The sequence below is a fragment of the Cebus imitator genome, unplaced genomic scaffold (genome assembly GCF_001604975.1).
Source record: "Cebus imitator isolate Cc_AM_T3 unplaced genomic scaffold, Cebus_imitator-1.0 Scaffold0, whole genome shotgun sequence".
Lineage (NCBI taxonomy): Eukaryota > Metazoa > Chordata > Mammalia > Primates > Cebidae > Cebus > Cebus imitator.
The window spans coordinates 11,565,513-11,590,240 of record NW_016107315.1 but is presented as its reverse complement, the minus strand read 5'-3'; the positions used below and the strand labels follow the sequence as shown (position 1 = coordinate 11,590,240).

At 39.7% G+C, this 24,728-nt stretch overlaps 1 protein-coding gene across 9 annotated transcripts in view; it reads right to left on the bottom strand.

Annotated features, from left to right (window-relative positions):
* Positions 1-24,728, bottom strand: part of SENP5 (SUMO specific peptidase 5) — a 64,232-nt gene that overhangs the window by 4,773 nt on the left and 34,731 nt on the right. Inside the window, exons 6-10 of one of the 9 annotated variants that reach the window (XM_017522834.2) lie at positions 21,566-21,643; positions 10,962-11,099; positions 6,515-6,598; positions 4,745-4,795; positions 3,523-3,610 (exon numbers count right to left, since the gene is read on the bottom strand). In XM_017522834.2, the coding sequence (XP_017378323.1) occupies positions 3,523-3,610; positions 4,745-4,795; positions 6,515-6,598; positions 10,962-11,099; positions 21,566-21,643 (439 nt within the window). Of the gene's footprint in view, positions 1-3; positions 3,611-4,744; positions 4,796-6,514; positions 6,599-10,961; positions 11,100-21,565; positions 21,644-22,153; positions 22,222-24,728 lie in introns of those variants that run through there. The other 8 variants (XM_017522849.2, XM_017522839.2, XM_017522875.2 and 5 more) reach the window with 8 other exon arrangements.

Sequence of the window (24,728 nt, the reverse complement as noted above, 5' to 3'; positions counted from 1 at the left end):
AAGTTTATAAAGGCATTTAGTTTATTTTTCAAAAAAATATTTTGCTAGAAGGGTTGAGTACTGTAATTTCATACGATGATAATCTTTAAATAAATTTTTTTTGACCAACATTTACCAGTTAAGTGAACAGCCTATCTAGGTCTGCTTTTGTAACACCCAAATGCAATTAGCACTTCTCTGATGGTATTCCCTGGGTCGTCTTAATTATCTACAGGCCAGGAGGCAGAGCCTAGCACGTAACAGAAGTATGTGCTTTATAACTGCTGATTTAATTCCGTTTCTTAACTAAGCAGAGCAGGGAATCAGTATCCCTATTTCACACTATTAACAGACTGTCTTGCCTGAAGAGTCTGACCTGCCCAGACCCCCCAATTACTTCTAGCCCAGGGATGCAGTAAACTGTAACTGCAGAGAAAAAGGGCAGCTAAGATGAGACTAGTGCTGGCTGAGTCCCAGTTAGGTCTGTTACTGTTTTCTTCCAACTATAAATCCAGGATGACAATGTTACTCAGATTCAGTGCTAGGTAGAAAAGAGAATGCAAAGCCAAAAACAGTTTGGGGATTATTGGCAGCAACTTCTTTTCCCCGTAAGAGGCCAACAGAAAGTTGATTAGGATTCTTGGGAGAACTTAACTAAAAGTTGAATTAAATCTATATTCATTGCTATGGATTTAACAAAAGGAAAGACCACTGCAAAGAAGTAACTACAGCCTGGTATGTTTGCTGAGGACAGGACTGGGCAGCTTGTTGAAGGCTCATCAAAAGTAGCTTTTAGTTAGCACAAGGTCTGCACTCAACCTCAAAAGCATAAGGTCTAGGCCTGGCACAGTGGCTCACACTTGTAATCCCAGCACTTTGGGAGGCTAAGGCAGCTGGATCCCCTGAGGTCAGGAATTTGAGACCAGCCTGACCAACATGGTGAAACCCTGTCTCTACTAAAAATACAAAAATTAGCTGGGCATGATGGTGTGTGTCTGTAGTCCCAGCTACTCGGGAGGCTAAGGCAGGAGAATTGCTTGAACCCAGGAGGCCAAGGTTGCAGTGAGCTGAGATTGTGCCATTGCACTCCAGCCTGGGCAACAGAGTGAGTAAAAAAAGGGTATAAGGTCTGCCTACCTCGTGGGCACCCAAACAGTTCAGTGCCAAACTAGTACCAGTAAAACCACGTCTGCCTCTTTCACCAACAGTCCAGAGTGTTTCAAAAATACCTTTATTAACCAAGGAAGCAATTACTGTAAACATCAGAAAAAAAGGACATTCTGATTTAGGACTTCAGTTAAACAGAGGTTTATACCTAATTTAGAGATCAAGATCATGCCACTGCACTCCAGCCTGGGTGACAGTAAGACTCTGTCCCAAAAAAAAAAAAGAAGGGAAAAAAGACCAAACTCAATATGTAGTCTAAGCCACGCTGGGCGGCACACCTCAAGATGCCCTATGAAGCATTAAGCTGAAAGTGAGAGTCACTGGACTTGGATGGCTCACGTTTCACAGATTGGAGGAAACAGCAGCTCATGCTCTGGGCGTTGATTTTCTTACAGGTACAATTCTGTCTCTTCTGCATGCCATGTTCTGTCAATGAAGAACTGAAATACTTCCTCACTCTGAAGTACAAGACATTTTGAATCAATAGCCCAGTGACTGGCTACTTTGGTATACCACACGCCCACCAAAAAAAATTAGAGGCAAATGTCTGACGTATGTTTTGAAAAATCTCATGTTTGTGTAACTATGTTTGAAAAACTCATGAAAAACTCTTCCTCACCTTAAACTCTTTTTTCCTAATGCTGACAGAACCCTACCTATAGCAGCATAAAGTGCCTCTACTCTCAGTCTTTGTAATGACTTGAAACACAGTAAGAAACACTGACCTGGTTTTAAATTAAGGATTTTGAGTCTGGAGGACTCAGGAGAGAAAGGTGCTGGGGCTGCTTCCCAGTGTCACCCCTGGTGTTGGGAACCCCGCATGTAAACATGGTCTGACTCAGTCCTCAACTGCTGGCATCAGCCTTCTCTCAGCCATACCTTAGGGCCATGTGAAACTAAACAGTTTAGCTTTTTCAACATCCCAAACCTACCCAGGCATAAATTTGAGTATCTTCTGCCATTTACTTGGTGTTTTTCTATTCAAACTTCTGAGTTTCTCATACATACACTGGTGGTTTTTCCTCCCGATTCAGAAAAGATAATTGGGTAGGTTTAACATACAACTTTCCTTTCCAATGTCACAAAAGGCTGGATTAAAGATGTAAGGTGCATGACATTAATCCTAATGCAGCTAAGTGTATGGACAAGGCCATTTAGACCTTCCTTCAGAAGATGAGCTTCAAAAGAAAGAGAAAAAACAACTGTGCTAGTGTCAGCATTGGTCATGCAGAAACAAGATGTGCCCTGCATGTTACTGAGATCACTAAAGGGACAGGAGAAAAAAACCTGATACAGCTGCTACACTCCCAGGGGAGTAAGTTGCCTTTACTACCTTCCCTCTTCTCTCCAGCCACTTGCAAAAGATCTAAAATTAGTCAGTCTTCAATTTTGAATGTTTAAATTTCAGATACCCTTGAAAATAGAAATGGATTTGGTAAACCTTAACTTCTTCCAATTGGGAGGCAACACAGGGAAATGACAACTTACAAATTACTCCTAGCTGCATTATTTGTTTGACTACTAGGTTTGATGGGATGAGAGTTTTTTAACAGGTCAAAACCAGAAAAATCCAGGGAATTCACTATCCCAGCAAAAGCCTTTATAAGATGTACACCATGTATTATAATTCTTAAAACCACGACTGAAATCTGTCATTGTTACTGGCCCCCAAAGTTGCTGTCGTTTTCTCACACCTTAATTTACTCTTCCCAAAGCACGCACTGTGCTTACAAGTGTGCCTCCTGAAACAACACACCAGTCAGTTTACGACCACTTACATCTCGCCCTTCAAAAGGAATGAATTGCACTCTCTAAGACTCACTTGGAGAGGGAAGTCAGTGAAAGGTGCCACTGGTAAAAGTAAAACAGGACTGGATTTGTCAAAACCACTCCTAGCTACCCTTAATGCCCCAGGGAACACTTACTATCTCAGAGTTATGTTGTATCAAAAACATCTTGCATTTTTAGGTTCTGGGAATAAATTTGAAACCTGTATTCAGTTCACATCTAACTAAGTTTCAAAAGCTGCACCAAATCTACTAAGCTTTTTTTTTTTTTTTTCTAATACTCTTCACTGCATGCTCTGTCTATATGCATGCGTTTGAATAATAAATATTAAATATGGGGGACGCACAGAATCCATAAAATTAAAAATGAAACCAAACTGAACATTAAACAATAGTACATGGTAGCTGGAGAAAGAATTAAGGGCAAAAAATAAATTTGAGGTAACAATAGTGGCCCAACACCACTGATCTGAAATATCTGTAAAAATTCAACTAAGTGTTTGGAGATTCAAGTAACAAACCATCTGCTCCAACTTGGTCAGACTTCCCAGAGTCCCTGCTGAGTTTCAGTCCATGAGCCGGCACTCACATAGCTCCTTGTAAATCCTCTTCCGCACTCGGGGCATGTCTTCTTGTGAAAACTGGAAAGGCTGCTCTAAGGCGAGGCACTTGCAGTACTGCAAAGGTCCCAGAAATACTTAAGTGGCACTTGGAGCTGTGTGCCAGCCCGTTATATTTTACTAAATACAGACCTAATAGAGTCTAAGGCAGAAGTCCCCAACCTTTTTGGCAGCTGGGACTGGTTTCATGGAAGGCAGTTTTTCCACAGACTGGTGGGGGTGAGGGGAGGAGGTTGGTTTCAAGATGAATTATCAGGTATTAGATTCTCATAAGGAGCATACAACCTAGGTCCCTTGCATACGCAGTTCACAATAGGGCTCATGCTCCTATGATAACCTAATGTAAATGGCATCTGTCCGTGGCCCAGGGGTTGGGGACCCCCGATGTAAGACAGCATTTTCATGTCTGTTTAAACTACTGTAAAAACACATTGTTTTCAACATTTGCCCAAATTACAGTCAATTGAACAAGTTAGTATATGGCTTGGGATTGCCTCTCCCTCCTGACCCAATATTGTGAAAAGCAGCAACTTGATGAAAAGGCCTAAATTCCTCCCGAAGTGCAACCTGCTGAGTGTGCAGCTAGATCTATCATGGCCCTTAAGTGGGAACTTGAATTTGCTTACAAAACCTCCAACATGTATGAGGTATACAAATGAACCTGTCTTCCAAGATCTTTGCAAATCTCTAAATTCATGCATTAAATTCTGTAATTTCCTTCATATATATATATATATATAAAACTGAATTTCTTCAATAGCCCTTTTTGATCTCTAAGGAGATCTACAGCATGAGATGGCAGTTTTTCAATGTGGACCATATTTAAAATTTAATCACTCTGTGTCAAAGACCTGCAGATTGCTTACCAATGGTTTTTTAAAAAAATTCTGCAGATGCCAATGGTTATGATATAGACAAATTCAAGTCAGTCTCCAATGTGGCTTACTAATAACCTCCAATGAGACACGGATGATACCCACAGGTCATTCTTGGTCCCTGGAAGGCGGTTCTTCCTAATGATAACATCTGAAAATGCAGAAACTACTGCTCTTCAGCAATAAAGGGGAGGGACGGTACTTTGTTGCTTGTACCTAGCATCATGTACACATACAGGAACTGCCATAACTCCCCTCTCAACCCAACAAACTCAATTCACACATTATAAATTCTGAAAAAACAGTATTTCTTTACCTGGAGCACAAAGACTCCACAGTCACTGTCATTTTTCTGTTGTGGAATACACTGAGGGGAAAAACAAGAGAGTCATTAAAATAAATTACTCCTCTTAAGAAAAACTCCTTTATGGAAAAATGTGTAAAAGATAGGAAACTTTTCTCTCTCCAGGACAGCTGGTATATCCTCTGATATTTCAAGCATCTAATTTTATGGAGGCACCTGGCCACATAAAAAGAGCTATCAAGTGGCAATCACAATTATAGAACAATGTTTTACCTAAAAATGAGAAATGGGAAATCAAATGTAAAAACCTACTCTAAAAACATGCATTTGGATCAGGGTTCTGCTATCAATTAACTGACAACAGAGTCAAAATGGAATTGTGGCTGGGAGAACACAGGCCTGGCCTCTGGATGCTAGGATGGTAACAACTCTGCTGAGCAGTCTTCACTTTCAATCTCACATCACACAACCCTGTCCTATTCTTTGAAAGAAATCATGAAGGTAAATAGTATGGTTTTTGTTTTTTGGGGTTTTGAGACAGGGTCTCACTCTGTCGCCCAAGCTGGAGTGCAGTGGCGAAATCTCAGTCTCCTGAGTTCAAGCAATCTTCCTCAGCTTGCCAAGTAGCTGGGCTAATTTTGTTTGTTTTGTAGAGATGAGGTCTCACTATTGCCCAAGCTGGTCTTGACCTCCTAGACTCAAGCAATCCTCCCACCTTTGCCTACTAAAGTGCTGGGATTACAGGCATGAGCCACTGTGCCCAGCCAACAGTATGTTTTTAAAATAACTGGTTACTGTATTCTGCCCAAAGTGGGAATACAGAAGATCCTGACTAAATTTAGAATACCTAGATTTTTTAGTCAAGTAAATTCAGTGAATTTACCAGCTCTGGCTTGAACTGGTATACTAGGTTATTCAAAACACAAAACTTAAGCTTAATTTTAAAATTCAGCATTGATTCAGTTTAAGGATGAACTAATAAATCTTGTCTCTTTGGGTTTGGCTTAAAGGTTTGTTTCAAGACCCTGCCTATAACATGTGTCAATGATCCAGATGGACCTGTGTTCAAGGACCTGACTATCAATAGTTTTGATGTCCTTTGGGGAAAATCACACCTGGGCTTCAGTTTTCTCATCTAAAAAATAAAGATGATGTTTACTCCTAAATGTGCTGTCTACCTCCCAGGTTATATGGATCAAATGAGCTCTAATGCACAAAAACACTGACAATACAGCGCAACCATAAATGGAAGACACTGGTATTTACAACAGGAATAAGCAGCTGTGCCTGGGCACTCTGCCCCACAGTTTGAATGTCATGGGCCAAACATGGCACTGCATCCAGACTGTGCTGAGACTGAAGCTCTTGGGCTATTTTCCCCACATGCCTGGCAAGTAGCCCAGTGCACTTTCCCCCTCAGTGGATCCAAATAGTCATTTCAGCATTTCTCTGGGTCTATATGGGTCATCTAGAAATAAGAGCCAAGACACAAGAGGCAAGTGCCACCCAAAAAACATTTTTTTTTCCCCAGGAAAGCAAATACATCATTAGCAACTGCCTCAGGGAGGAAATGACTGAAGTGATTTGCTCCCAGGAAGCACTGGGCAACTAAGCAGCAGATTATGAATACTAAACTGAAGTTTATTCTCAGCTGCCTCCCTAGAGCCTCCAGGCTCTCCTTGGTAGCTCTGTCACCAGTCTTCAAATGTTCCTAAAGGCACCCACCCTTAGATAATTCCATCCCCTGGACATGCCTGGATTTCATTGTTATTACATACTTACCTTTGTAACAGCAGTCTGCCAACCCTGAAGAAATTCAGGTCTATTTTTTTCTCTGGCTTCAGTCAGCAAATACTTTCTTATATTCTGGTTAAAAAGAAACCACAACACAGATGCTGTGTTCCATCAGTTGGTGAAAAATGGAACATGCCCACAGCAGACAGAAGCAAAGGAGGAGGCTGTGGCCCCATAATTGGGAAAAGTATGCATTAAGAAGCTTGGAACAAACTTTTTTTAAGACATGGGATCTTGTTCTGTCACCCAGGCTGGAGTGCAATGGCATGGTCATAGCTCACTGCAGCCTTGAACTCCTAGGCTCCAGAGATCCTCCTACCTCAGCCTTCCAAATAGCTGGGACTACAAGCGCACACCACTGCTCCCAGCTAAAGCTGGAACTTTATTTCAGACTCTTCATTTCATATTGTTAAGGAGGACTCATATCTTCTGTATTCAAAGTATGTACTAAGACTGTGGACACTGGCATTTGTTTAATCAGAACATTTTTTGAGATGGTTAGCTAGCCCTTCCTAGCAGTAAGTCAGCTTGCTGCATTTGAAATGTACATACTGGCAAGTCAAAAAGAAAGTCTTTATCATTGCCAATGCTCAACAGAGGAAAGGAACCCATTGCAGACATCATTAATAACTAAAACTAAATGAAAAACATTCCAGCCTTACATATTCTGATATACTCCTTATTTTTGAGGATTGCAGTAAAGGTTAACATTCAGTTTCTGGAAAGTTATACTAAAATTCATTCTGAATACTAATATGGTCAAGTCCAGTTTTGAAATATCTACCAAGATGAAGTCTGCTGAAGTTTCAAAATGTCCCCAAGGCCCTCAACCTCTGTGCATATCTCTCTCCACATCAAGAGTGAAGTCAGAGGTTATGTGAATAACCCACTCCCATCCCACCCCCAACAAAAGGTGGACTGGGGCCAGATGTGGTAGCTCACACCTGTAACCCCAGCACTTTGGGAGGCCAAGGCAGGAGGAACACATGAGGTCAGGAGTTCAAGACCAGCCTGACCAACACAGCAAAACCTCGTTTCTACTAAAAATACAAAAATTACCTAGGCGTGATGGTGTGAGCCTGTAATCCCAGGCACTCTGGAGGCTGAGACATGAGAATCGCTTGAACCTGGGAGGCGCAGCCATGAGCCAAGACTGGGCTACTGCACACCAGCCTTCCAGCCTGGGTGACAGAGACAGATTACGACTCAAAAAAAAAAAAAAAAAAAAAAGTGGACTGGAAGCCACCTCTTCAGAAGAAAAAATATATGGTGAAAGCAAATACTTAACTAAGTATGAGAGCACGTTGCTCTTCTCCCTTTAAACAAGTTCTCAGAATAAGCAGTATATGTAAATTCCTTTTTTTTTTTTTTTTTGAGACAGAGTCTCACTCTGTTGCCAGGCTGGAATGCAGTGTTGCAATCTCGGCTCACTGTAACCTCCACTTCCTAGATTCAAGTGATCCTCCTGCCTCAGCCTCCCAAGTAGCTGGGACTACAGGTACCCAGTACCACACTCGGCTAATTTTTGTATTTTTAGTAGAGATGGGGTTTCACTATGTTGGCCAGGATGGTCTCAATCTCTTGACCTCGTGATCCACCCACCTCGGCCTCCCAAAGTGCTGGATTACAGGCATGAACCACCATGTATAGCCAGTATATGTAAATTCTTAAATAAAATATAGGCAAAAAATATTTGTCCTTAAAAATGGTCATCACACTCAAAATGTACTGAGCATCTATAATGGTTCAAGTGCTGGGGACACTAGTGAATAAAACTCTTGTAGTCTCTGCTGTCATGAAATTTACACATTTATGTGGTAACTGTTTAAATTTTTCATCAATTCTTTGGAAATATAGGCCCCTAACTCTTAGTTAAGAGCCACTTCTACAACCCCCACATCCTCTTAAAACAAATAACAGCTTGACCCCACCTGCCTGGATGACTGACTGTACTTGGCTCTAAATTACTTCTAGCTATCACCAAAAAGGAGTCTGCTCTTAAGGTCTTTTCGCAAATGTGCAAAATTATTAGGCTAATTATAATTTTGCTGAAAAGGAAAGAACTCTGCAGGAGGGCTTGGGCAAAAATTCAGAAGATGAATTTTTCAATGACTGTGCAGAATGTGACTTTGCAGGTCCTAATGATTCAGAATCGACTTAGAACCCAACTGCATGTTTTACAAACAAAATGCTGTTTAATCATCATTTACTCCATGAAGGCAAATGTCTGTCTGGACCCTACGTGACTCCCTAGCATCAGTGCCTGGCACAAAGCAAGAGGCACATGAAATATTTCCTAGATGAAACAATTTTCCTGACACCTCTGCTGTCTTCTGCCTGTCAGAATCTGATTCTTAAAGGCACTGATATGGCTGCACTTTTGGTTATATCTTTGCAGGTTTGTCTAGGAAAGAGACAATATAGACAGGCTCTGGTCAGTATGAGAATATGCTGGTTGAGAGATGGGCAAGAATTAGGGGAAGGGAACTGGAAAAGAATGCTCACAACTGGTATTGTACCAACTCTTCTGGGCTGGAGTTAAGAGAACTCCTCCCAGGAGGCTTCTTGTTTTCGGGATTTTTCCTGGATTTCTTGGAAATGAAAATGTGAATTTGGAAAAACTGATTTTCCTCATAATTTGCATTATACTTAATTTTTAAATTAAATGTAAATTAAACAAATAATTCAAGAAAATATTCTCCTTGCTAGAAAAAAAAATCCCAAAGTAAGGCCAAAATATTCTCCTTGTAATTAAAATATCCCAAATAAGGCCAAATCCCCTTTGAGTCCTACTTTTCTACAATTACCCAAAGGTAATAATCATTGATATAAAAAATGCTAAGATCCCATCTTTTTACTTACAAATAAATATATATATTATGTGCCTACATATACACATGCATGGATTTGTATATATACACATATACATGTATTTTTTTCTGTAAATGTATTATCCTGTATCATTCCACAACTGGCTTTTTAAAACTCTATGCCTTGGACATCTTTCTATTTGAGGACTTGAAGGTCTACTGTATTCTTTTTAACTGCTATGGTCAGTTTAGTAGCATGGGTATACTGTACCACAGTGTATTTAGCTATTCTCTCGATAGAGCTAAACTGAGATTGTTTCATTTTGCACTGTTATAAATAATGCTGCCATGAACATCCTAGTACATGCCCCATCCTTATGTGCATATACAAGCATTTTTATGGATACCAAGAAATCAAACTGATATGCAACAGAATTTGCATCTTTTAATTTACAAAGCACTTAGAATTGATGAGAACTGCAGTTATCCCCAAGTGGCTGTATCAACAGATACACTCCACCAAAAAATACAAGAACGTCTATTTCCTTACGCTCACATAAACACTTTAATAGCATCACTTTTTCTAACATAATAGGCAAAAAATGTAACTGATGTAGTTTTAATTTGCATTTCTTTTATTTCTGGTGAGGCTGAACATCTCTCCATGTGTTTTTAAATGGTTATTTGTATTTTTCCTAAAATTTACTGAATTAGCCTTTGACCATTTCTATTAGGTCCTTTTATCCTCCCCTTATTCATTTGCAGGAGTTCTCTATGTATTCTGGATAATCATTGTCTGTTATTTACATCATAAACATTTTCTTCAAGTCTGCTGCTTGTCTTTTAAACTTTATGATAGACAGAAGTTTTAAATTATGAGGTGGTTAAATTTATCAAACTTGTGATAAATGTCTTTTCTTTGGTTCCACGTAAGAAGTCCTTCCCCACTCTATGAACATGGCATTTTCTATATTTCATTCAAATACTTTTACAGTTTTGTGTTTTACATGTAGGTCTCTCTCTCCCATCTATTCAGATTTCTTTTAAGTACTTAAATAAAGCTTTAGAAGTTTTCATCATAAATAATTTCCACATTTCCTGCTAGGGCATATTCCTGGGTTTATTTATGTTTTGTTGCTTTTATAAATGGAACCTTATTTCCAGTTACATTTCCTAGCTGGTTCCTGATAGTGCAGGAAAATCCAAAAACCTACTAATTTTTCTTGATTTTGTATCACACTATCCTGTTGAATTGTTACTAGCTGAACAGTAATATTTTGTCAATTGATTCTCTTGGGTTCTAATTTATTCTACAGGAGTTATTTTGAAGATACAAGCCAATTTTAGCTTTAAGATAATCCAAGAAAAACAATTTCTAACCACATTCAAGATGTAGTTTTAAGGGAAAAGCAGAGAATATCCAAGTAGAGTATCTCAGAGTGGGATCCGGATCTGAGACAGATCCTCTCCTCAGCCAGAATTCCTCGTCCAGTCCTTTTCTCAGCTAATATTTTAGAGGATTTTCATGAAATAAACTGTTTTGACTGCTGCTGTTCTATCTAGAGCTAAGATGCTATTTGGCCAATCATAAAATAAACGAAAACACAGGCAGTATATTAACTTACCTCTACACAAAACTTAAAATGAATGCCTTGGGAATCATAAAATGAAATAATTCGATTAGAGAGTGTCACAGTAATGAGAGACCAGTGGACTTCCAGATGAATAGGAATCAACAGAAGACTCTTTTTAAACAAATCCACCTGATCAAGAAAAGAGAAAGAAACGCAGCCATCACCACAGGCTATCCACACCACCAAAAAACAGCAGCTTCCATTTGCTGACCTTTCACCTGCACAAGAGCAAAAAACTAGGAAGCAGTGAACCAGAATTTGAACCCAGGTCTTACTCTAAGTCCATGCTTGTAACTGCTAAGCTATATAATATACAACAATAATACAAAAATAAACATATACAAAGTACAATTTTCTAATCTACTAAACCTGTGTGTCAACTGCCTGATACGATTTGGCTCCTTATTTTTATGCTTACCTCATTTTCTCATGTACATATTTAACCTGGATTCAACTCTTGTTTAGCAAGGAATCACAGTATTAGAAAACGGTATTAAGGGGCTAGGCACAGTGGCTCACACCTGTAATCCCAGAACGTTGGGGGGCTGAGGCAGAAGGACTGCTTGAGCCCAGGAGTTTGAGACCAGTCTGGGCAACAAAATGAGACTCTGTCTCTATAAAAAATAAAAAATCACTGGGCACTGTGGCTCACGCCTATAATCTCAGCTTTTAGGGAGGCAGAGGCTGGAGGATGGCTTGAGCCCAGGAGTTCAAGACCTGCCTGGGCAATATAGCAAGACCCCGTTATTTTATAAAAATAAAAAATAAAAAAATATATAAAAAATAAAAAATCAAGCCAGGCTCAGTGGCTCACACCTGTAATCCCAGCACTTTGGGAGGCCAAGGTAGGCGGATCACTGGAGCTCAAGAGTTCGAGACCAGCCTGGGTGACATGGTGAAACCCTGTCTCTACAAAAAAATACAAAATTTAGCTGGGCATGGTGGTGTACAGCTGTAGTTGCAGCTACTTGGTAGGCTGAGGTTAAAAGGATGGCTTGAGCCTGGGAGGTGGAGGTTGCAGTGAGCTGAGATCATGCCACTGCACTCCAGCCTGGGTGACAGAGCTAGACCTTGTCTCGAGGAAAACAAGTAAAAACAAAAAATCAGCCAGGTTTGGTGGTGCACGCCTGCAATCCTAGCTACTTGGGAGGCTGAGACAGCAGGATCACTTGAGCCCAGGAGGTCGAGTCTGCAGTGAGCCATGATCACACCTCTGCATTCCAGCCTGAGACCCTAAAACAGCATGTACAGACTCTTTCTGCAGATATGGTGTAAGTAGCAGTTAAGATCATGGGCTCCAAAGCAAGTCTGTTCAAGTTCAAATTGTGGCTCTTCCACTTATTGGTCAGATGACTCTGGTAACTTCCTTAGCTTCTTTGCAACTTGATTTCCTCAACGAATTAAAACGCATACAACAATAGTACCTACCTTATGAAGCTTTTAAGAGTAATAAACAAATACGTGTAAAATGCATAAAGCTTTGTTTAGCACATTATAAGTAGCCAAATACCTTAGTTATTATTATGATTACTCACTTGGGTCTCTCAAATGTCAAACTTGAGAAAAATGTCCTCGATAATACTTTATGCATCTTTTATAATCCCAACACATCCTTTATATCATAATATGTATCACTTTACAATCTAGAAATGCTTGCTACTGCACTCAAAATTCCAGATGTCGAGTGGGAGATAAAGTAGTGGGTGCTGCAAACACATTTGTAAAAGAGCGAATCAATTTCACTTTTCAGGTATTTTTTTAGAGTAACTTGGTGATTACTTGGGTTAAAACATTTTAAACTACCTCAAATTCTCAGAAACTAATTTCCCAAGATTTCCTTCTCACTTTCTGATGTTCAAATAATGTCATGCTCTAAATGAATTTTCTACAAGTCTACATGACCTTGGAGCAAATCATTTTAGCTTTTCAGTTTCTGCATCCATAAAATTGGGGGAGTAATGTGGGCAGAAGTAGTGAAAAGAATAAACAATAGTCCTTTCAGATTAAAAATTCTGAGTATCTGTTGTTTTTTTTTTTTTTAAATTCCAAGTATCTAAAACAAGGAATCATATTTAGAATACAGTAGTTAATAAAACCAGATTTATATTCCTCTCAAAAAGTAATGTTTTCTTCATTGTAAAATAGATTTCTGTATAAGAATTAGAAAATACAGAAAAGACACACTTCATGTATCCTTCCAAATCTTTTTCTTCTTCTAACACATTAACATATACATACATACATACAGCTTTATACCAGTTGAGTATCCCTAACCCAAAAACCTGAAGTCCTTCAAAATCTGCAACTTTTTGAGTGCTGACATGATGCCACAGACTGTCCACAGGGGTGGCTGAGATAGTGACACTTTTGCTTTCTGATGGGTTAATGTACATAAACTGTTGCATACACAAAATTATTAAGAATATTATAAATTACCTTCAGGCCATGCATCTAAGGTATATATGAAACATAAGTGAATTTTGTGTTTAGACTTTGGTTCTACCTCCAAAATATTATATATATGCAAAGATTCCAAAATCTGAAAAAGTCCAAAATCCAAAACACTTCTAGTCCCAAGCATTTTGGATGAGGGATATTTAACCTGTATACATAATTAAGAAAAATGTGCATGATAGACTGCATCATTGACTCCAATTACTTGTTGCCCTCCCTATGATAAGATAATATAGGCCTGCCCATTGCCATGTGACTTCTCTGCCCCTCCCAAAGAGAGAAGTGTAGTCCTGTCATGTGATTTGCTTTAGTCAAAAGGATGTAATAAGCGGAAGTGAAGTTATATCATGATCAAATTGAAACTTTAAGAGCTACCATGTGAAACTGCCATGTCTCAAGATAGGTGCTGCTCCTTCAGTCTGCTGCTGCTCATTCACAGAATAAAGAAGAAAAACCATAGGATCATCTGCTTAGATGTAGGAAAGGATCATCTGCTTATTTGATGAAAGTCAGTATCTACTTATGATTTAAAACTCTCAGGAAAATAGGAATAATAGGAAAGCCTACAGCTGACATCATACACAATAGTGAAAAACTGAATGCTTTCCTTCTAAGATTGAGAACAAGGGAAAGATGTCCTCTCTCATTACTCAACATTGTACTAGAAGTCTTAGCCAGTACAATAAGGCAAGGAAAAAATGGCATATAGATTGCAAAGAATGAAATAAAACTGTCACTACTTACAGACATGACTGTCTATGAAAATTTCACAGAATATACAAAAAAGTTCCTAGAAGTAGTAAATGACTTTGGTAAAGTCAGAGGATACAAAGTCAAAATACAGAAATCAGCCGGGTGCAGTGGCTCACACCTGCAGTCCTAGCACTTGAGGAGGCCGAGGCGGGCAGATTGCCTGAGCTCAGGATTTCGAGACCAGCCTGGGCAATATGGTGGACCCTGTCTCTACTAAAATACAAAAAATTAGCCAGGCATGGTGGCAGGCACCTGTAGTTCCAGCTACTGGGGAAGCTGAGGCAGGAGAATTGCTTGAACCCAGGAGGCAGAGATCCCACTACTGCACTCCAGCCTGGGCAAGAGAGTGAGACTCCACCTCAAAAAAAATTACAAATGATGCTGAGAAAAATTAAAGACCTAAATACATGCAAAGATATACCATGTTCATAGACTGAAAGGCTTAATATTATTAGATGTCAATTCTCCCCAAACTAATGTATAGATTAAACACAATCCCAATCATAATCCAGCATGCTTATTAAACAACAGAGTATGACAAACTAATTTACATGAAAATATAAAGGACTTGGAATTGCCAAAACAATCTGGAAAAACAACAAAGCTGGCAAACTCACAGTGATTTTGAGACACATTATGAAGATACAGTAATACAGTGTAGTGTTAACATAAAAAATAGGCATCAGTGTAAGAGAACAAAAGTCCAGAAGCAGACTTAAACATATATGGTCAGTTGACTTTCTGTAATGGTGTCAAAGCAATTAAATTGGAAAAGAAAAATATAATAAGAAAAAAAAATCTTGATCCCTCCTTACCTCACTTCTTATATACAAAATTCATTGAGATGCATCAGAGATGTAAATATAAAACTGGAAACTACAAAGCTATTAGAAGAAAACTCAGGAGGCAAATATATTTTAGAATGGACATAGAAAGCAGTAACTATAATAGAGAAAATATAGTAAATTAAATTTCATCAAAATGTAAAACTTCCAGTCATCAAAAGACAGTTAAGAAAACAGAGAAGCCACAGACTGAGAGAAAACAACAAAGCACAGACCTGACAAAGAACTTATATCCAGAACATAAAAACATCTCCTACAACTCAATAATAAAAAGATAAACAACCCAATAAATGGCAAACAATATAATAGAGACTTCACAAATATGATATACAAATTTCAGTTTTGCAAGTTGAAAGTTTTGGAGATTGGTTGCATAACATTGTGAATATACTTTAAACACTACTGAAGTGTACACTTAAAAATGTTAAGAAAGTACATTTTATTTGTATTTTATATAATTTAAAAAGTACTCGGCCAGGCATGGTGGCCCATGTCTGTAATCCCAGCACTTTGGGAGGCGGAGGCAGGCAGATCACTTGAGGTCAGGAGTTTGAGACCAGTCTGGCCAACATGGTGAAAACCTGTCTCTACTAAAAATACAAAAATGAGCCAGGTGCGGTGGCAGGTGCCTGTAGTTCCAGCTACTTGGAAACTTGAGACAGGAGAATCGCCTGAACCCAGGAGGTGGAGGTTGTAGTGAGCCGAGATCGTGCCACTGCACTCCAGCCTGGGCAACAGAGTGAGACTGTCTCAAAAAAAAAAAAAAAAAAAAATAAAAAAAAAAAAAAAAAAAAAGTACTCAGTACAGTCTTTCGTAGGAAGCACTTACCATGATAACATATGTAACAATACAATTTTTTAAAAGATACAAAAGGCCGAAGACAGGAAAAGCACATGAAAATGTGCTCAATGTCATTAGTCACCAAGGAAATGAAAATTAAATGAAAATTAAAATCACAATGAGACAATATTATATATACCCATTAAAATGGTAAAATTAAGAAGAAGCCAGGCATAGTGGCTCACATCTGTAATCCCAAAACTTTGGGAGGCTGAGGTGGGAGGATATAGTAATAAATACAGTATAGTGTTAGCATGAGAACACAGACAAACTGAAAGTTGTATATTATCTGTTGTGAAGTCTCTGTTGAGGCCAAGAGATTGAGAGCAGCTTGGGCAACAAAGCAAGCCCCTTGCTCTATTAAAAAAACAACAACAATAAAATTAACAAGAATGACAATACCAAATGTGATGATATAGAACAAAGGAACTCACACACATAAAATGCTGGTTGGATTGTAAAACAGTGTATCACTTTGAAAAATGGTTTAAGTTTCTTGAAAAGTTAAACGTGCACTCACCATATGATCTAGTCATCCCACTTCTAAGTATTTACCAGGAAACTGAAAATGTGTAACTACACACAGACTTATGTACAAATGTTATATAGCAGTTTTATTCATAAGAGAGAAAAATGGGACACAACACAAATATCTATCAGCCAGTGAATGGATGACAAAATGTGATCTATCTAAATAATAGGCCACTACTCAGCAACTAAAAGAAATACACTACTGACACATGCAATAACACGGATGAACCTCAAAACCATTATGTTGAGTGAAAGAAACCAAACAAAATAGTATGAGGCATGATTTTACTTATATAATTCTAGAAAATGCAAAGTTATCTAGAATGACAAAAAGCAGTTTAGTGGTTGCTGGGTTAGGGGCTAGGCCAAGAAGCGTTGTATGAAGGATTATGAGGACTCTTTTGGAGGTGACAGAACTGTCCTATAGCTGATTACTATTATGTAAATGATTGTCATAGCTAAGTCATGTAGTATACCAAGGTTTACAACCACTATTTTCCCTTTCTTGTACATTTTTTCACGGTCCCTGAAATTAATTGTCTTTATCTTTTGCTTAGTGTTCTCTGTATCTACTAACTGCAAACTCTCTTCTGGTTGCCTATCTCTCTCTCTTTTTTTTTTTTTTTTTTTTTTTTTTTTTTTTGCATTCATATACTTTAGAAATTGTATCAGTATCACATTCTTGGAGCCTTTTTTTCTGCTCCCTTCAGGATTGGTGGTTCTCCAGGCTTGAGGCACATTGTCATTCTGCATCTATTTTTACTGTTATGTTTAGTATTCTCTTTGCCTGACCCTTGTTCTGGATTTCATTGCTTGGATGCTATGTCTTCTTGCCAGAGTACCTCCTCCTGTGACTCTGAGAAGGATGAGAGGTAAATATCTGGATAACTTACATCTCTGAAAACCTTTTTCTGTTAGTTTTTACATTAGTTTCAGTCTGTCATTTTGTGGCACTTTCTGGGAGATTGCCTCAAAATTTTAAATGTTTTAAATTTTTGGCCTGGTGTGCTGGCTCACCCCTGTAATCTCAGCACTTTGGGAGGCCAAGGCAGGTGGATCACCTGAGGTCACGAGTTTGAGACTAGCCTGACCAATATAGTGAAACCCTGTCTCTACTAAAAATATCAAAAATTAGCACACATTGCTGGATGTGGCAGTATGCATCTGTAGCCCAGCTACTCGGGAGCCTGGAGACAAGAGAATTGCTTGAACCAAGATTGCACTACTGCACGGGAGCCTGGGAGACAGAGCGAGACTCCAGCTCAAAAAGAAAAAAAAAAAAAAACAGAAAAGAAAAAACTTTTTCTTTTCTGTTTTTTTTTTTTTGAGATGGAGTCTCACTTTTGCTGTCCAGGCTAGAGTGCAGTGGTGCGATTTTGGCTCTCTGCAGCCTCTGCCTCTTGGATTCAAGTGATTCTCCTGCCTCGGCCTCCTGAGTAGCTGGGATTACAAGCTCCCACCACCAGCTAATATTTTTTAATTTTTTAGTAAAGATGGGATTTCACCATGTGGCCAGGCTGGTCTCAAACTCCTGACCTCAGGTGATCCACCCGCCTCAGCCTCCCAAAGTGCTGGGATTATAGATGGGAGCCACTGCGCCCAGTCAGTGAGCTTTTTTCATACATTATTTGGTCACATACATGTCGTCTTCTTCCTTTTTTTTTTTGAGATGAAGTCTCACTCTGTCGCCCAGACTGGAGTACAGTAGTGTGATCTCAGGTCACTGCAACTCCACCTCCCAGGTTCAAGAAATTCTCCTGTCTTAGCCTCCCGTATAGCTGGGACTACAGGCACCTTCTTTCGAAGACATTTCAAAATGTCTGTTCACATGCTTTGCCCACTTTTTGATGGGGTTGTTTTCTTCTTGTAAATCTGTTTAAGTCCCTTGTAGGTTCTGGATATTACACCTTTGTCAGGTGGGTAGACTGCAAAAAATTTCTCCCATTCTATAGGTTGCCTGTTCACTCTAACAATATTTCTTATGCTGTGCAGAAGCTCTTTAGTTTAATTAGATCCCTTTTGTCTATTTTGGCTTTTGTTGCCATTGCTTTTGGTATCTTAGTCATGAAGTCTTTGTCCATGGTAATAATGCCTAGGATTTCTTCTAGGATTTTTATGGTTTGGGGTTTTACCTTTAAGTCTTTAATCCATCTTGAGTTAATTTTTGGGTAAGGTGTAAGGAAGGGGTCCAGTTTCGGTTTTCTGCATATGGCTAGCCAGTTTTCCCAGCACCATTTATTAAATAGGGAATCCTTTCCCCATTGCTTTTGTCAGGTGTGTTTAAGATCAGATGGTTGTAGAGGTAAGGTGTTATTTATGAGGTCTCTGTTCTGTTCCATCGGTAGCAGTCTGTTTTGGTACCAGTACCATGCTGTTTTGGCTACTGCAGCCTTGTAGTATAGTCTGAAGTCAGGTAATACGATGCCTCTAGCTTTGGTCTTTTTGCTTAGGATTATCTTGGCTATATAGGCTTTTTTCTTCCATATGAATTTTAGAGTAGTTTTTTCTAATTTTGTGAAGAATGCCAGTGGTAGTTTGATGGGAATAGCATTGAATCTATGAATCACTTTGGGCACTATGGCCATTTTCACAATATTGATTCTTCCTATTCACGAGGATGGAATATGTTTCCATTTGTTTGTGTCCTCTCTTATTTCCTTGAGCAGTGATTTGTAGTTCTCCTTGAAGAGGTCCTTCACATCCCTTATGAGCTGTATTCCCATATATTTCTCTTTGTAGCAATCGTGAATGGGGGTTCATTCATGATTTGGGTCTCTGCTTGTCCACTGCTGGTGTATAGGAACACTTGTGATTTTTCACACTGATTTTGTAACCGAGATTTTGCTGAAGTTGCTTATCAACTTAGTTATGGGGCTGAGACGATGGATTTTCTAAATACAGAATCATGCCATCTGCAAACAGAGACAATCTGACTTCCTCTCTTCCTATCTGAATATCTTTATTTCTTGCTCTTGTCTGCTTGCCCTGGCCAGAACTTCCAATACTATGTTGAATAGAAGTTGGTTTTGAACTCCTGACCTCAAGTGATCTGCCCGCCTGGACCTCCCAAAGTGTTGGGATTACAGGTGTGAGTCACCACACCCAGCCCAAAGTGATGTCAGTGATGTCTTTTTATATGTTAATGATTAGCTGATGGCTGGCGACTCCTAGGTGGCTTTAGGATAGGGGCTGGTCACCAGAAAGAGCAAGGCAGAATTAGAAGATTGTGACTTTCAGCCCCACCCAACCCCCAACCACTGGGAAGGGAAGAGGAACTAAAGGTTAACCAATGGTCAGTGGTTTAGTCAATTGCCTATGCAATGAAGCCTCCATAAAAAAATGAAAAGGACTGCACTGGGAGAGCTTCCAGATACTAAATATGTGGAGGTTCCTGGAGAGTAGTGTGCCTGGGGAGGTCATGGAGATTCCCTGTGGCCGCTCCCCTAATCTCTTCCCATGCATCTCTTCATCCATATCCTTTACAATAAACGGATAAATGTAGGTAAGAACATCCCTGAGTTCTGTGAACTGCTCTAGCAAATTAATCAAACTCAAGGAGGAGAGCATTGGAACCCTCACTTGAAGTCTGTTGGTCAGAAGTTTCAGAAGCCTGGACTTGCAACTGGTGTCTGAAGTGGGTGGCGGGCACTCTTGAGGCATAAGCCCTCAGCCTATGGGATGTGGCACTGTCTCCAGGTAGATAACATTGGAACTGAATTAGAGGGCAACTAGCCAGTGTTTGCTGCAGAACTGCTTGCTTGCTTTGGTCTTCTGTGCTGACTATTGTGGTGTGACAGCAGAGGAAAAAACAGCTTTTCCATATGAGGCACATAGCAGGTACTTAACTGTTTAATGAATGAAGGAATGCTGCTAAGGACAAACCTATCTATCATTCATACACACACACTCACACACACCCTTCAACCTGCTGTTTAAACTCTCTATTGTCTTCATTTTTATTTTTTATTTATTTTTCTTTTGAGATGGAGTCTGCTCTGTCACCCAGACTGGAGTGCAGTAGTGCGATCTTGGCTCACTGCAACCTCCACCTCCCATGTTCAAGCAATTCTCCCACCTCAGCCTCCCACATAGCTGGGATTACAGGCGCGCACCACCATGCCTGGTTAATTTTTGTATTTTGAGTAGAGACAGGGTTTTGCCACATTGGCCAGGCTAATCTCCAGTGATCTGCCCACCTCAGCCTCCCAAAGTGCTAGGATTATAGGTGTGAATCACCACGCCCAGGCTAAACTCCCTAATGTCTTCAAATTGCCCTCATCATCCAAACTCTTTACCAGGGCCTACATGGCCCCACATGACTCGATCCCTGCCTACACCCCTGATCTCATGTGTGTAACACTCCAACATACCAAGCTCACTTCTGCTTCAGGGCCTTTAACATTCACTGTTCCATCTACCCAGAATGCTCCTCTGATCTTCACATGGCTGGTCCTTCTCACCACTGAGTTTTCAGTGAAATGTGACCTCTTCAAACAGGCCTTCCTTATGAGCCTATCTAAAAGAACTAGCCCATCTTCCGCCTCCCTCCTGCTACCCTATCCTCATTACGTTGTATTCTCATACTATGTTCTAATGTTTCTACAGCAAATAGCACTTATCACTCTCTAATTAGAGTACATCATACATAGTAAATTAGGTACATGGTTTTTGGAAATTCTTTCAATTACTTGTATATATATGATTTTATGTATAGACTGTGATATAAAAGTTATTTCTCGTGACGGATCAGTTAACATTTTAAGAGACAGGATCTGGCTATGCTGCCCAAGCTGGCCTCAAATGCTCGGGCTCCAGTGATCCTCTGGTCTCAGCATCACAAGTAGCTGGGACTACAGGTGCAAAGCACCGTGCCCATGCCCAGCACTGGTAAAAAATTTCTGAAAGCCTCTGCTATCTGCTGACCAGCCCACCAGATAACCAAATGATGGCAGCTCTTTATCAGCCCACTGTTCTACCACTGTACTTGGGACCAGGAGGCAATTAAGGTCTTTCAAATAGTAAGATTTAAAATAAACAATTTTAAAACTTCTCACATTAAAGAGTCTGTTTCTACTTAACATCAAATTGGCATTAAAGTTCTTATCCTTCCACCCAAAGTGGCTTATCATCTGCATTCCAAATTTAGAATAAAGAAGAAATAAAGAGGATACCTTTTTAGTCCATCTTTTTACTCCATTATATCCTTTGGTTACCAGCTGTCTATGAAAAAAGCTGTTGAAGAAGTGAACCTAGAACAGACAACAAATACAAGCAACCAGATTATACTAGGCTGTGCCCAGATTTAACTTCAAAAGAAAGAGATTTTTAAATGTTTGAACGTAAAGCAGACAAAAGGAAAGGAAAAATTTCTTCTTAAAGACAATGATCGAGGTGGCAGGTGGATTACTTGAGGTCAGGAGTTGGAGACCAGACGGCCAACATGGTGAGACACTGTCTCTACTAAAAATACAAAAATTAGCTGGGCATGATGACGGGCACCTGTAATCCTAGCTACTTGGGGGGCTGAGGTAGAAGAATCTATTGAACCCAGGAGGAAGAGGCTGCAGTGAGCTGAGATCATGCCACTGCACTCCAGCCTGGGCAAGAGCGAAACTCTGCCTCAAAATAATAATAATAATGATCAAAATATAGAAAATACATTATATGGTTTACAGAAAATGCTGTTCCAAATTTTTATTGGAATTACCTTACAGTTGTGGTCTATAGTCAGGTTTGGAATGAGACAATAAATAGATTACCTGAATCCAATCAAGTAGAGAAGCAACCTGACAAATCTTTCCAAACCAGGCGATAAGAGTTGAAAAGGCTATGAAAAAATGAGGTAACGATTACCTTGAACTTACAGGAGATGGATTACAAAACTAACCCCATGTGAAGGACATGGATTTAGAGACTCCTGTTGTTATAGTTAACTATAAAAAGGGCTTAGCATGATTATTTCTAGTACCACAGAACTACCTTGGCTGTACAGAGTATCAGGTTTTGCATCCTTGGCTTTGAATTTCTGGCTTATAACTAAGTGGCATATCAGTTCATCTGAGATGGTAAACATATTGTGGTCTTAAACTGCTCATTCGGTAACCTGAAATGACAAACCTGTTCCCTTAGCTCTGTGGTTCTCAGAGTGTAGTCACCAGACCAGTAGTGTCAGTATCACCCAGGAACTCGTTAGAAATTTGAATTATCAGGCCTTATCCCAGACCTATTAAAGCAGAAACTCCAAAGGCAGGGTCCTGTAATCTGGTTTTATAAACCTTTCAGATGATTCTAATGCATATTCTTTTGATAGCCATGCAGCTTAACATACAGATAAAAAGAGCTGTCAGACATAGTGGTTCACAGCTCTAATTCCAGCATATTGAGAGGCAGAGGTGAGAAGATTACTTTAGGCTCAGAGTTCAAACTAGCCTGGGGAACATAATGAGACTCCCGGCTCTACCAAAAATAAAAATAAATTAGCAGGGTATAGTGGCACATGCCTGTAGTCCCAGCTACTTGGGAGACTAAAGTGAGAGGATTGCTTGAGCCCAGGAGTTTAAGGGGGCAGTGAGCTACGATTGCACCACTACACTGCAGCCTGGGTGACAGAGCAAGACCCTGTCTCTAAAAAAAGTTTTTTGCCAGGCGCAATGGCTCATGCCTATAATCCCAGCACTTTGGGAGGCCGAAGCAGGTGGATCACCTGAGGTCAGAAGTTAGAGACCAGCCTGACCAACATGGAGAAACCCTATCTCTAGTAAAAATACAAAAAATGAGCTGGGCGTGGTGGTGCAGACCTGTAATCCCAGCTACTCAGAAGGCTGAGGCAGGAGAATCGCTTTAACCTGGGAGGTGGAGGTTGCAGTGAGCCGAGATCACGCCATTGTACTCCACCCTGGGCAACAAGAGCGAAACTCCACCTCAAAATAAATAAATAAATAAACAAACAAACAAACAAACAAACAAACAAAGTTTTTTTTTGTTTTTTTTTATTTTAATTAGGCTGGCACAGTGGCTCAAGCCTATAGTCCCAGCACTTTGGGAGGCCACGGCAGGCAGATCATCTGAGGTCAGGAGTTCAAGAGCAGCCTGGCTAACACGGTGATGCCCCGTTTTTATAAAAATACAAAAAAATTTGCCAGGCATGATGGCGGGTGCCTGTAATCGCAGCTATTCAGGAGGCTGAGGTAGAAGAACAGCTTGAACCTAGGAGGCAGAGGCAAGATCATGAGGCAGAGGCAGTGAGCCAAGATCATGCCATTGCACTCCAGCCTGGGCGACAGAGCGAGACTCTGTCTCAAATAATAAATAAATAAATAAATAAGAGCTTACAGTAGCTGTCTCTAGAGCAGTGATTCTCAAACTTGGTGTCCATCAGAGTCATCTGGAGGGCTTGCCAAAACACAGATTGGTGGGCCCCACCCTTCAGGAGGTTTACATTGGAGTCTGAGAATGTGCATTTCTAGTAAGTTCTCAGGGGATACTGATGCTGCTAGTATGGGGACCATGCTTTGAGAACTGCTGCCTTAGTTAAGTGTCCTTTAGACTCCATGAATGTTTAGAATTAAACGTACAATGATGGTAAATGAAACTACTGAAATTAATATTTTTATGTTAAAGATAATCTATGTGTTTAAACTTTCTGATGATTGAGAAAATTTGACAATAGAGGATCTAGCAGATTAGTCTCTTGATTCCAATTTATAAATGTATAACAGATCTGTAATTTAAGTGGAAAGTTATAAAACATTTTCTATATTCATAAATGGTATCAGAATCTGATTTTTTAGTAGTTGTTACTTTATCAGATTTATAAAAGTTTTATATAGTACTTGGAAATTTTTGTACCCATCGGGTGTTTGTGTACTCAGAAAAATACATTGAATAAAAAAATAATTTTGATATGTAATAAAACCCAAGATAATTTAGAGTTTATAAGGGTTGAATCTGTATTTGAACTGAGTATCAAATATTTATCCAAGAAAAAGTGAAAGATGAATACTTTTTAAAGAGAGCAAGATTTTAGGTTAAATTTTAAAAGCTGGCCAGGTGTGGTGGCTCACATCTGTAATCCCAGCACTTTGGGAGCCTAAGGTAGGCAGATCAACTGAGGTCAGGAGTTTGAGACCAGCCTGGCCAACATGGTGAAACCCCATCTCTACTAAAAATACAAAAATTAGCTAGGCATGGTGGTGAGCACCTGTAATCCCAGCTACTCGGGAGGCTGAGGCAGTAGAATCGCTTGAACCAAGGAGGAGGAGGTTGCAGTGAGCCGACATCATGCCACTGCACTCCAGTATGGGTGACAGAGCAAGATTCCATCTCCAAAAAAAA